General features: G+C 31.6%; 2 protein-coding genes across 4 annotated transcripts; both read right to left on the bottom strand.

The window, feature by feature from the left end:
- Window positions 1-889: 889 nt before the first annotated feature.
- LOC131661278 (protein yippee-like At4g27745) lies at window positions 890-3053 on the bottom strand. 2 transcript variants are annotated; one of them, XM_058930752.1, is made up of 3 exons: window positions 2904-3053; window positions 2618-2752; window positions 890-1332 (listed from the first exon to the last, which is right to left on the bottom strand). In XM_058930752.1, exons 2-3 carry the CDS (start codon window positions 2708-2710, stop codon window positions 1105-1107), a joined length of 321 nt encoding a protein of 106 aa, XP_058786735.1. In that variant the 5' UTR covers window positions 2711-2752; window positions 2904-3053; the 3' UTR covers window positions 890-1104. The 2 variants fall into 2 exon arrangements, with proteins under 2 accessions (XP_058786735.1, XP_058786734.1); XM_058930751.1 differs by lacking the exon at window positions 2904-3053 and having other exon boundaries at window positions 2618-2824.
- Window positions 3054-3529: 476 nt separating this feature from the next.
- LOC131661279 (uncharacterized) lies at window positions 3530-7138 on the bottom strand. 2 transcript variants are annotated; one of them, XM_058930754.1, is made up of 5 exons: window positions 6917-7138; window positions 4689-4762; window positions 4237-4309; window positions 4100-4155; window positions 3530-3901 (listed from the first exon to the last, which is right to left on the bottom strand). In XM_058930754.1, exons 2-5 carry the CDS (start codon window positions 4730-4732, stop codon window positions 3787-3789), a joined length of 288 nt encoding a protein of 95 aa, XP_058786737.1. In that variant the 5' UTR covers window positions 4733-4762; window positions 6917-7138; the 3' UTR covers window positions 3530-3786. The 2 variants fall into 2 exon arrangements, with proteins under 2 accessions (XP_058786737.1, XP_058786736.1); XM_058930753.1 differs by having other exon boundaries at window positions 4689-4753; window positions 6917-7135.
- Window positions 7139-13680: the final 6542 nt, after the last annotated feature.

The following is a 13680-nucleotide window of genomic DNA, read 5'->3' as shown; positions in this document are numbered from 1 at the left end:
TGCAAATGTTTTCCAAGCTACGGTAGCTATCTTGGTGGTTGAAATCTACTCCAGATGAAGTTCCTTATCCAACTATCTAGTTTCTTTAACAGTTTTATAGGCCAAGGGTAGATACTGAAATAATAACATAAAAGTACCTATAGGCTATGTTTGGGAGTTTGGAGGGGAGGGGAGGGGAAGGCTTCCAAAAATAAAATTTTAAAAAAATATAGAAAAATATTTGACATTTTTTGAAAAAATGATTTTGTTTAGAATGATAAAAGAGTCATTATAATTACTAAATTTTTAATTTTTAAAATACTATAACAACCTAAAAGATATTTGGAAAATTTATGTAAGCCCTTCAAAACCCTCCAAAACCCTCCTTCAATACAATTTTTGAGTTCCCCCATTTTATGGGGTTTTTGGTGTTATGAATAAACTCAAATCCTCCAAAACCCTCCTTCCCAAAATCTTTTTATCCTTTTCACCAAATTCTTCTTATTTTTCAAAGCCCTCCCCTCTCTTCCCCTCCAAACTCCCAAACATAGCTATAGAGAAATGGGAGCATCCAAAACCAAAATCTCTATGTCCATTCCTCTTCTTATTTGTCAAAACTAGATAATCCATTTTAGGCTTCTGTTACAAAATATGTTGTAACTTATGAGCAGCTCACGTTTGTTGACAAAGTAAAGCTGAACTTCAAAAGTACCCACTAATCATTAGGGAAATGAAAGCATCCAAAACCAAAATCTCAAATATTGAAGCTCAGCCAACATGTTAATCCATAAGTGAAGCTAAAGCAAAACTTTTCATGTCAGCAATGTTCATCTCCCAAAAGAGAAATCCATAAATTGGCATAACTTGGACAGAGTACTGTTTTTTGATGATTTCAACCTTGAAATCCATAGACCAGTAAATGATTTTATCAACAGTAGAATAAACAATTTATATTACAATTTTACTTCTAGTCATAACATGAGGAAATACAACCAAGTTGGATAAGCAATGACAAAATTTAAAATAGATAAAGGGGAGTACTTCCTGTACATAGTGAACATCCCAAAGCATGAGTAAATCTATAACACAAATAGAATGAATGGATTGGGGACAAAAGGGAAAATGCTACCAGTTCTCCTTAACAATTTTTGACTTTTCAAGGATGAACTTTCCTTCTTTGTACTTCTGGGAAGGATCATAAGCTCTTTCGTATTTCCAACCCAGAACTTCACGGCAATCACCGCAGTAAACATCAGCAACGGTGTGGAGGCCAGTCAAGAGATGCCTGTCTTCTTTTGGCCCAGTGACAACATTCATGGCATGGGAAAACAGAAAGGCTCGGCCGTTTTTTCCCTAGTAGGAAAATTTATGAAAAGAAAATCAGTAAATGATCTAGCTGGCAAGCTTTTATATAAGATAAAATCATAACACGGAAATGTAAGTTCCAAAAATAAGAACAAATGAAGACTCTAAGTTGGAAAAAACTTGAAGTCCAAAGGAGAAAACAAACAATGATCCCTTGGGAATGTTTCTTCCTGACAAACATATTGTAAGTAAGGATTGAAATTCTTCAATCTTTGTTGTAATATTTTGCTGTCGTGTCCCTAAAACCATTTTTATTTAAGAAATAAAAGATGTTAAAGATTGAAAATCTTAACCACCTACTTTCCTCAACATATCTCATCAGTTTTTGTTTGTTTTGATAATCACATTTAACAGTGTCATTCTCTTCCATCCACTTTTAAAATGTTGTTTTCAACCAAAACCATCGTCACAAATATGATAATCATGCATAAAAATCGCCCTGACAGTCACTAACAACAGGCATCTACAGTATAATCACTTTCTGAATAAACAAATATTTGATAGAAATCGCGTTTTCAACGTTAACAGCCTAATTGGTACTATCACCGGTATTCTCTAACAAAATTGCTTTGCCATATCCTCATTGATTCTCAGTATAATACACATATCAGTGCCTTCATTCTAAATATAGTTGCTTAATTATGATATTTACAACAAAACATAAGCTACAAACTTCTAAATACAAAGGTTTGTGCAACTAATTGAGTGTTTGCATCATATGCAGATAACACAATATATGCATTATATTATAGCCAAAGTATCAGCCAAAAGAGTCTCACTCAAACACTTAAACCACAAACGCAAACTATCTTATATCTCAAAAGCTCATTGTTAATGAGTCTCACATCAGACAATATATGGTCTAATTATATGTTTAAAAGTGAGAGCAATCTTCACATTACAAGCCGGTTTTATAATATTGAGTTAGTTCTAACCACAATTCTTAAGATGGTTTCAGAGCCTAGTTTAAAATCTATTAGAAATGGAGTCTAGAGAAAAGAAAAAAGAACTATCCAAACATGAATCCAAGATTGAAATTAAAAAGCAACATGTTTCAAATAACCCATAACAAAATTAAAAATGTAAATGTTTAGCCTTAGAAATGGAGTCTAGAAAGTCTAGTAGTACCATATTTTGATTGAATCAGAGTTTTCTCATGTTAGACCTTAATTACAATTGAAAATCATAAGCTGCAATAGTTTTCTTGTCTTGAAATCAACTCTAATTCTCCAGGCAGAAAAGTAAAAAAGACGAGATGGTTTTAGGTTAGTACCTGAAAAGCCTTGGAAATGATATCATCGTGGAGTGAAACGGGATTTCTACAATTACAGCAACTATACAAACGAGGCACTATCAGTTCCGCCATGAATAATTTGGTAACTCAGATGCGTGACCAATACGATAGAGTCTGCAATAATAACAAGATAAGAATGAATGATTTATCGATAGTTAGCGTACAAGTAATATTTAATTCACTCATCACACAGATAACTGAATATTCTTTCCTAAAATAAATAATATCTCATCAGATAAAGACATAGCCGCTTCTAATTAATTACCTTTAAATGTTGTAATTGTAAAAATTTTAAAAACCTAACTGTGATTTTGGTTAGGTGAGTCACTCGCTCGCTCTCCTGAGTCTGAGCGCTGGCTCGCTCTGTTTTGTATAGTGAGAGTGGAACTTGTCTCAATCTCAAATGTAACTAACTGTGAGTTAGGTGAAGTGATCAATTTTACTATTTTCGGATGATTTTTTTCACGCGCTCTAACCGTCATATCACCACGCGCGTATTTTATGTAACTGAAACGGCGATTTTCTAAAAATAAAGAAATTGAAACGGTGTTAAAGCGGCGGAATCTCTCCTTTTTAACACCGCTGCTTCTCCAAAGCCATTTCTGGCTTTCTGCCTTGAATTTACATAAGCTAAAAATTCTAGCTTTTGGGCCGATGTGCGTTTGCGGCTATTTTGCTGTGGAAACAAACATTTTAGTTTTGTTTGAAATTGAATTTTGGAGAAAAAGAATAAGAGGACTTGCTTCTTTTTTTTTTTTTTAAGTACACAAATATTTTATAAATAGATAAAATGTGATTGTAGTATTTTTACTCATTTTGTTCTTTTAATTTTTCTTTTTAACTATTCAATAAATATTAGTATAATCAATTGTAAAATCTTTCAAAAACGAACTCGCAAAAATAGAATAATATGCGTCTATGATTGATATTAGATGGTAAAGAATGGTGATTAAAACAAATAGTTTAAGCATTCCATATTGACAAGTCTTGCAGACACTGCCATGCTACAGCTTAAATCATCCATCATGTATTCAAAACTCTTCATGCTTAAATAATCATACAAAAAGTACTAATAGTACATTTTAACATTTGAAGTTATAGAGTACATTTAAATAATGCAACAACCAAGAGAGAAGCTGATCGATCTCTCACAACTCCATTCCTTGACCAAATTCTTCAATTGTTTTTGTTGCTAGTGTAACGACGTCCATTAAAGCACTGAATGACGCACGAAGAAATCTGGCTTCTACTGCCTCAAAGTGCCTGAAGAGAAGGATGAGGAAAAATTAAGCAAGGCTACAGATTCAGCAGTATGCCCTTAGAGCTAAACCAAACATGTTGCAGTATTTATCTATTTATGCAATAGATTGCAACGCAAACTCATATCAGAACTATGTATTTTAAAATATAACCTCAAGAAAATAACATTTATTGCATTACGGGAAATGATGAACAACTCACACTATTAGCTTTCCATTTGAAACTGACATGAGTCGTTTTACTTTACCAGGTTGCAACTGCAGAAGACAGAGAAATAATGAAAAGCTAGTTGAGAAACTACTACTACAGAATCAGAAAGCCGAATCTTCAAAACTCACTTCCTTGTCAACGCTTATGGTAGCATACACAATAGAAGCATTCTCTTCAGATCCAAAATCCACTTCCAGGTCACTGCAGTGGTGAACAGTACAGTAAATAATTTTGGTACACAATCTCACACTTTTTCATTACAAGCTTTTCTCTTGTAGTGAATGTTCATAACCATGAAATTTTTCCGAGTTCCCCCAATTGTAGTACATCAATGTACATATATTTATTTTCATGATGTCATAGTAAAACTCTACCATCAATGATGTGATTACTAGTGTAAACAAAACTCAAATAATTTTGAAAATATCAGTAGTTTTTCAAAACCATAGTGATATGAAACAGATAATCATCCATACACATTGCTACACTGCGACAAAGTTAAAACTAAAAAGCATGAGTAACAAAAAAGATAATAAAATTTTTCATTGAAATTATAAAATCTAGAGAAAGAGAGAGTAACCAGCTAAAATCCCATTGAGATTGGGCTTCTGGTGTGACATCCATGAGTGAACCAAATAGCTAACTCTGCAATAACTTCGAGCAACAAAGGTTAGAGAAGCTCCAATACGAAGAGTTTTAGGCCAAATTAGTATGGTACCCAATACAACAAGGTTTTTTTGGTTTTCTGCAATGAAAACAGAAACACTGTGCACAAGCAAACTACATCAGAGTAGGTTGGATTGGATTGAGCGGGTTGACAATGGATCTATAAAACTTGAATTAGCTTTACAGAGATACCCAATCCAACTCGGCTCTTATAGATAGAGCTAATTTAGCCACCTTATAAAAATCCTTAGTTTTAGGATAGTCCAATACAACAACATTTAAATTGAACTTGAGAAGAACTCCAAAAGTAAAAGATTTTCTTAATAGAAAAAATGAAATGAAGAAATAATATCATATTAGCTTAAATGCATTTTAGTCTCTTTATTTTGATCAATATGAACTTTTAATCTCATTTCCTAAAACGGATTTCTGGTTCTTCTATTTTACAACTTGAATTGAGGATCTCTAAGTGAAATCGAGCTTAAAAAATCTCAAAGATAGGACCAAAAAATCTCAAACTGTAAAATAAGGGATAAAAAATCCGGTTTTAAAAATAGGGAGTTAAAAGTTCATTTTTGTCAAAATAAGAGGAATAAAAGTGCATTTAAACTTTAATCGGTTAATTTAATAATCATTACCTGATAAATATATATATTATATGTTTATGCATGTGATCAGTTCAATGAATGCAAACCATATGGCCCTAAACCCTAAACTACAACCTAACATGCTAGCAAATAGAAAGGTAACAAAATCATGGATACTTTATCATTCAAATCCTCCAACAACCTTTATGAAGTAGAGTTAGACTCATGGAGCAAAACACACATCGAACAGCCCAATCACATGGCAAGAAAATCCCAACTGTAACACATAGTATCCCTATAATTACAGGCACAAGACCTCAAGTATACAGGCACAAGACCTCAAGTATGACAATCATTGCTCAATAGTTTGGTCCTCACTCTCTTTACCTAATTTAAGCTAAAAATTAACTTGCAAGTACCTTTTCTACGTCTCCACCATTCTTATTTAACATCTTCACCAATGGAAACTAGCATTGCGCGTTATTATCCCTACATCTCCATTAGGGTCACATCTAAAGATAGGAAGAGTTTCTTTGGAGTTTTTCTGAAGCTTTTCTCACTTATATAACTACTTGTGTGAGTATTAGTAAAGCTTAGAAAAATATCTTATGATATGCCCATAAAATATATTCTTATTTTGATAAGTTCCTTAAGATATCTTAAGGTAACAACAACTTAGACATAGTATACCCAAGTCACCTTTTCAATTCTCATCTCCAATTCCATTTTTATAGTGAAAGCAAATGTTGAGAGCACAAATAGCTATTCAATTTTTGAATCCAAACCAAATACAAATAACTTGCTAAGTATCTAATTAAATTGTTTAATCAAACACTCCTTAAATTGTTAGAAAAGATTGCTTTGGTTGGTATGTATTACTAAGACCCAAACTCATCTGAATGAGTGTGGCCAAGATTATAAAGCTTGACTTCAAACTTCTTAAATGGACATTGACTTCTAGATAATCAATCTGGGAGGATTTTTTTTTATTCTCAAGACAGTAGATTTCATTTTTCTTGATAAAGAAGCAAACTTTTCATTCACTTGTTTTCCAAAAGTATAACTTCTCAATATCGATCCGCATAGACATCCTACTTGGCACACACGAATGCGCATATAGCCGCTCACTCACCATTCAGCAGATCATGAAAGAACAAGACATGATCGCAATGCAGGCAAAGACAGAAAAGGGGAAAATACTCAACCATTGGAAACAGTTTCATGAACAAAATAGAGACTTCAAACTTCAAAGATATCACCTTCCTTAACTAAGAACCAAATTTCACATATTGAATTAATATTTAATACAGATAGGAAATTATTTATGCCCTAAAACTCAGATGCTATAACACATAAACTAGTGGGTCCAACATGCTATCAAAGTGAGAAAACGTACATGCCCAATCAACACTTTTACATGAACCTCCAAAACGAAATCACCTTTGACGGCAATTAGCATCCATGATTGAATCCAATTCCCAAAACTTTGCAAACATAGAATAAAAATAAACAGTAAAGCTGATATAATAGTAGAGGGAATGTGAAATTGACTCACCTAGAGAGAAGAAGAAGAGTGAATGTGGTGGTCAAAGAGGTCAACGGAGGCGGGGGTAGCTACGGTTTCTGTCGCTGTTCTGTACTCAGCCGCGAAGTGTAGGAGAAAAAGAGAAACGTAGAATAGTGGAAACGGTGGCTTATCCCTCCTTGTACCCGTTGTCTCTGGCTCCAAAAACAAAAACAAAAACAAAAAGGAACATCCTAAGCCCTAATAAGCCTGGTTATCCTAAATTATACTGGAAATCCTTTAGCAAAATATATTTTTCTCAAATTATAAATTATCTTACTATTCAAATCAAATATTAATTTTTTTTATAATATTCCTTTTTTATTATTATTTTTTTATTTTTTCAATGTTATTACAGAAAAATAATTTTGTAAATTCTTTCCTAATTTTTATCTATATTTATAATATGGCTCTAGATCTTTACCCTCAACTTTGGAGACAACGTGTGTCTAATTTGGAGGCTTTTGAAGTCCAAAATCAACTTAGTCATTAAATGATATATGCTAACAAACATGTAGGGGCTTTAAAATTATTTTCAACATGAAGTTATCTGTTTTTTCAAATTATAGTTAATTTTCGATTTCCAAAAAAATTACGCTGCACAGCATCCAAACTTCATCATTACACGTTTTCTGAACTCTCTCTTTCTCTCTCCCTTCACTAACCTTCATATATAGCTAAAATTTAGAGAGAGAAAACATTATTTTTTAACCATGAAGCAGAGAAATTAATTAACTATAATTTGGAAATCGATTTTCAAATTATAGTTAACATCATTGGTTTTTGTTGCATAAGACTCTGGGAAGAAAGGTCGGAATTTGTGGGAATAGGAATTAGAGTTTCGATTTTCGAAGTTTGATTTTTTCAGTTTTTGAATGAATGTAAAGGGAGATTTGTGGGCTCGTGGATTAATTTGCGAAAGAAATTTTCTCGACAATCTTTTTCTCCTTCGTCTCTGCAACTGATCAACCAAGTAATGTTGTTCGCCTCATTTTTCCCATTTTATCTCCTCTGCCAGCTTTTCCAAACTCGGGTTATTTCTTATTTTCACTTCTTCAAAGCATTTAGGATTTGTACATTCTTTTAACAATTTCATTATTGTTCTTTGATGGCAGTTTTTGAAGTCATCATAAATTTCATCTAATCTGTTACTGGTTCAATTTCATGTAATTTATTTGCATTTTTTAGTTGTGGAATTCTCATAAAGTATCTTCATCTCATCTCTTTTGGAATAAGTTTTTACAAAAAAATTGGGACATAAATTTATATTAGAAAACATTGAGCATGTTGAGGTTATTCAAGGAATTAAAAGAGGTGATGCTTTGCCTGAGTTTAGATTGTTAACTTTTTAACTAGAGGGGGAGATACTGAAAAGAGGTAGACTTTTAAGTAGGTTGCTAAAATTGGTGATTGATTTAAATTCACGTTTTACTATATATTGTCTACGATGCATTTTAATTGTTATTGTTTTGTAAGTGTAACATGTTTTCTTCTACTGCTTGCTAGATATATATTTGTGAAGTTAATAACGTATTAAAATAACTTGTAAATGCATTTCCTTGCTGCAATCAAAATCCTTTTTCATTTTCCTTCAAAAATGGATGCATTGAACAAGTCGGAAAACGCAAATAGACTAGCCATTGTAACTTTCATTATTCTTTTTAATTGTTACTTGAAGTATATGTTGAAGGGTTTTCAGTGATTCTCTCTGAAGTTTGAACTCAATTGGGATCATACTCCTATACAATCGAACATTAGTTCTCTATTATCTCAAATAAAGGATCTGTGGTAGAATATCATTAAGTTGAATGACTTGTAATTTATATTATATTAGAAAGTTTACAAAAAACAAATACTTAGGCTGAGAAGGATTGATTGTAGGATTTTGAAGGACATAAGTTTAACTTTTTGAACAGAGTTGTCTCAAGTATTTGGAGGCCCTGTGTAGGTTAGTTATAGTTTACCTATGGAAAAATAAATAGAGGCCCTATTTAATCAAGATTTAACCTGACAAATAATTTATGAGGCCCTATTTACCTATACTTTAACCATAAAAAATTTGAGGCCATGTGCAGTAGCCCGCCTTGCACGCCCTCAAAGACTGCCCTGTTTTTGAAGGATTGGTTGATGTTCATGAGATGTTGTTCAAGACTACTCACTTTATTAAGTGTTATCATGTGCATTTCACCATTGTTGAAAGGAAATGATCTTTGGCCCAACCCAAAATTTGGGTTTTTAAATATTTTAATTTCTTAATTTATGGAAAATTTTAATTAATATTACTTGGAAATATAATGGGACAATTTGGATCTTCCAGGTCATTAGTACATGTGTCACATCATCAAAAGTTATGCCCAAATTGGTCAAGGGACTAAAATCCAAAACAAAACTTTAAAAAAAGGACCAAAAACGTGGTTTTTAAAATGGGGGACCAAAAACGTGGTTTTTAAAAAAGGGACAAAAACATGGTTTTTAAAAAAGTAAGTTACTGGTCAGTGTGAAGACAGGTTTCTATTTGATGATATATTTTGATGAAGACAAATATGTGAAAAAGAAGGTCAAGAATGTGTATGTTCAAGTCAAGTTAAACAAGTCAAGCTTTAATGGTTGATTATGACCGAGATCAAGTGATTTTCAAAGGATTGATTTCAACATTTTTGTGGTGACAATTAATTGTCACTTGGCTGCAATCGATTGTCATATATCTCTGCAAAAAAAAAAACTATTTTTTAAGCATGACAATCAATTGTTAGTGCATGTGCAATCCTTTGTCATAGTATATTCTTTTTTTCAATTTTTGAACGTTAACAATCAAGCAATAGATTATCTTGATAATGCAACTTATTGTCATCTGCGAATATTTGAAAAATTCTGAAACATTGTCACACATCTTTCTTGCATACTTTCATCATACCTTTTCCAAAATAATTCCATTTGATCATGAACTTTTCTAAGTATTGTCATGTGTAATATAAATTGCAAAATTTTCCTCTGTTAAAACCACCTCTTTCAAATATTTTCAAGACAATTCATCTGAATCAATTATCATATATTTCGAGAACTTTCTGAATTATTTTCAAATTATTCAAGAGATAAGTTCTTAAGCACTTAGAGTATATATTTTGAATTGTTATATTTGAAAGGGAATAAACTTTGTTGGAATTTTGTTGTGTATCAAAATTCTACTGTACTCATACTATTGATTCAAAATTATATGTAACTTAATAATATTGCTTACTTCCCAAGTTTATACAAACAAGTGTGTTTAAGAGAAAGTAGGATTCTTTCTCTATGTTGTAAAATCAAAAGGTGGTGTTCCTTGTTGATTGCAAGAAGATTGTATAGATAAGTCATGTGTAGGCTTGTACAAAGATATAACAATAATGAAAATTTTTAATAGGGTATGAGGGGACTATATAGCTGGCAAAATGGGCTACCAGCCCTTGACGGGCTCGAGCTTTGTGTGGGCCGGGCTAAAAGGCCTGGTTTATAAACGGGACACAACCAAGCCCGGCCCTTCACGGACTACGGTTTTTCGGCCCAACCCGTTTTTTATTTAAATTTTTTTTAATTAAAAAATGATTTTTTTAATTTAGAAATAATAATATAATACCATTAATAATATATCAGTACCATCATAGAGTTAGAGGATAAAGTTCGTATGGAAAATCCAGAAGGTCTACATTAACAACAGTGACAATTAATACATTTAAAAAGAAAATTAAATTTTCAAACTCCCTAGAAATTTCCATCATACACAACATATTGAAAATTTAACATTAGTAACAGCAAAAACAAAACAAAAATACATAAGTTGCATTAGCTCAGTATCATTAGTTTGAAATCCCAACTTCTATTCAAGCACCATTAGCTACACGTTGCTAATTTCTTCTACATGAAAAATCATTAGGTTAGTAAAGTAGTAAAACATATCCTCAATATAGTAGTATATGACTAAACATGAACAAAATTTTACTTATAATTCAATTGTTAATTTTTCACTGCTTTGATACAATAGTTTTTTCACTAGTAATTATTCCTTATAAAGTTACTAGTATAGTATAGTTAACAAACTAAGTATAGTTAATAAACAATAAGTGAATTAATTTTGACAAAGCCATAAAATCCAAATATAAGAATAACTTTGATAATCAATTAAGCAACAGTAAGTGAATTAGTAACACAAACTCATTCAGTATATTATGACAAACATAAGAATATTTTATATCACATGGAGGTATCATTATGAATATACATTATTCTAAAAAAAAAATAGGACAATGTAAGTGTATATATTCATACTGTATCACCCTCTTCTATTTCCTCACAACCACCACTCTAAGATATGCAACAAGTGAAATTTAAGAAAATTCTACATCATATGCAGTCAGTGAAATATAATAATAATTCAACACCACATGCTCATGCTCATGTCTATATAATATAATGATAACTCGTGAGACAACAAGTAGGACTATACTTAAGAAACTACTATATTTAAGAAACTAGTAAGTGTGATACCTTTGTTGAGCTTCACACACTTGTTCCTTCTGAAATAACGACTTCTTTCATATCTTCATCTTCATCACTGTCACTACCATATTCTACACATAATAGCATATCATATAGTTTAGCTAGTGCCCCATTCTAAAATCTAGAAGTCTTTATTCTAAAATTAAATTTCATACCTACAAAACCATGCAGCCAACTACGTGTACACATGAGAGCTTGAACTGTGTCATCTTTCAAAGAGCTTCTATACTTGTTCAAAACTCTAGCTCCAATGCTAAGAGCAGATTCCGATGCCACGGTGGTTATTGGAATGCTTAGTATATCACAAGCAATATTTGCAAGATTGGGACATCTTCGACTTCTCTCCTTCCAAAAAGCTAATACATTAAAACTACACATTGGTGGAAGCCTTTGCTCGGCTAAATAATCATCAAGATCAGATGTTCCCGCAGCATTAATTGTTTGACTTTCATGTTCTTCAAATTCCTACCAAATGAAAATAAATAGATTAGAAATCATGTAATATTAAATCATGGTAATGAAATTATGAAAGTTTGATCAAATAAACTTACTTCACATGCATACAATGACTGAGGCATATTTGAATTTCTTCCTCCGTATGAAGAATGTGCTTGTTGTGAATGTCTTCCATTAGAAGAATGGTTTCCATTTTTAACATACCCTTCATACAACCTAGAAAACTTATTCTTGAAATTGTCCAACTTCTCTTTAGCTTATAATAGATCAATTTGTTTATATGCAAACGTCAAGAAATTGAGCTTCTTGGTTGGATCTAGTATAGTCCCAAAGGCTAATACTGTACTATATTCGCTCCAATACTTGTCGAATTTCTCTCTCATTCTGATAGTCATGCACTACAAAATAAATTATATTTTGCAGCGACAAAAATCGTTGACAAAATTCTAAAGTTGTTGTCAAAGTTACTTTTTCCAACAAAGAAATAGTTGCTGCATGTTGTTGCGGTAAGTGCCATTGCAAAAAGTTTGGCAACGTCATTTTGTGTCGCTGGCAATTCTTATATTTTCTCAACAACTATCATCGTAGCCATTGGAACAGTTCTATTGGTGTCGTATAAAACATTTCTTAACAACTAATGTTGTTGTAATAAAGCCTTTATCATCTTCAAAATTGATGTCATATATAAAAAAAAAAATTCTTAACATTTCTTAACAACTTAGGTTTTGGTGAGCCAAACACAGTTGTCCTCTGCCCTTTCCTATTTGCATTTTACTGCCAACGTTTTTTCATTCTCAATGTTTCTAACAATTTTGAGATTCTTCCACGCAAAAATATATCTTGAGATTCTAATGCTGAAATTATTTTGTAAAGATGATGATCATTGTTGTTATATTTTTCCTCACATTTCTTTGGCTTTCTCTCCTACTTGACACCTGAAATGCAAGCCATTTATTTACAATGACAGTTTCTTCATTTTGTTGGGTTAGTTGAAGAAAAAATTGATTTGAATAATAGCTTATCTGTATACCTTTGCAAAAAAAATTCCAATTTTTTAATGTACCTGGTATGAAACATAAACAAAAATTGTAATAGGATATAGTGAGATAAATTTTGAATGACCAAAAATTGTAATAGGATATTAGTGGTCTTGTATATATATATATATATATATATATATATATATATATATATATATATATATATATATATATATATATATATATATATATATATATATATATATATATATATATATATATATATATATATATATATATAGGATATCATTGTAATTTATATTTTAAAGAACGACTAGTTCTATGTCAATAAACAATTTAAAGATCTACACCATTGAATTGAAAATAATTGGCTGAAAAGTATGTCAATTGTATCACTAGGATATATACGGTTCAAGCATCGTGGATAAGCATCATGGATATATACGGTTACAATATCCACTCACTCCATAACTTTTTTTCGAAGAGGCACTAACTCAGCAACTAACTTAATATATTTCATGTTAATTTATTTCATTATTGGCGTGGTAGGATGGCATAACACCACAATTCCTTATTTTATTTACGGAAAGAAATTGTTGTAAGTATTTTATAAAATTGCAACCACTTAAAAATTTCGTTGCTACATGTGTATTATTCCCAATAATTTTATTGTTGTAAGGAAAAAGTTGTTGCGACATATCTTAATTCTTGTAGTGATACTCTTGATCACATAATCTTCACTTGTCAAATTCGACTTCAAAAGAC

Source organism: Vicia villosa, linkage group LG3 (genome assembly GCF_029867415.1).
Source record: "Vicia villosa cultivar HV-30 ecotype Madison, WI linkage group LG3, Vvil1.0, whole genome shotgun sequence".
In the NCBI taxonomy this organism is placed as follows: Eukaryota; Viridiplantae; Streptophyta; class Magnoliopsida; order Fabales; family Fabaceae; genus Vicia; species Vicia villosa.
Note: the sequence above shows the minus strand (reverse complement) of the source record. Positions and strands in the feature narration are given on the sequence as shown.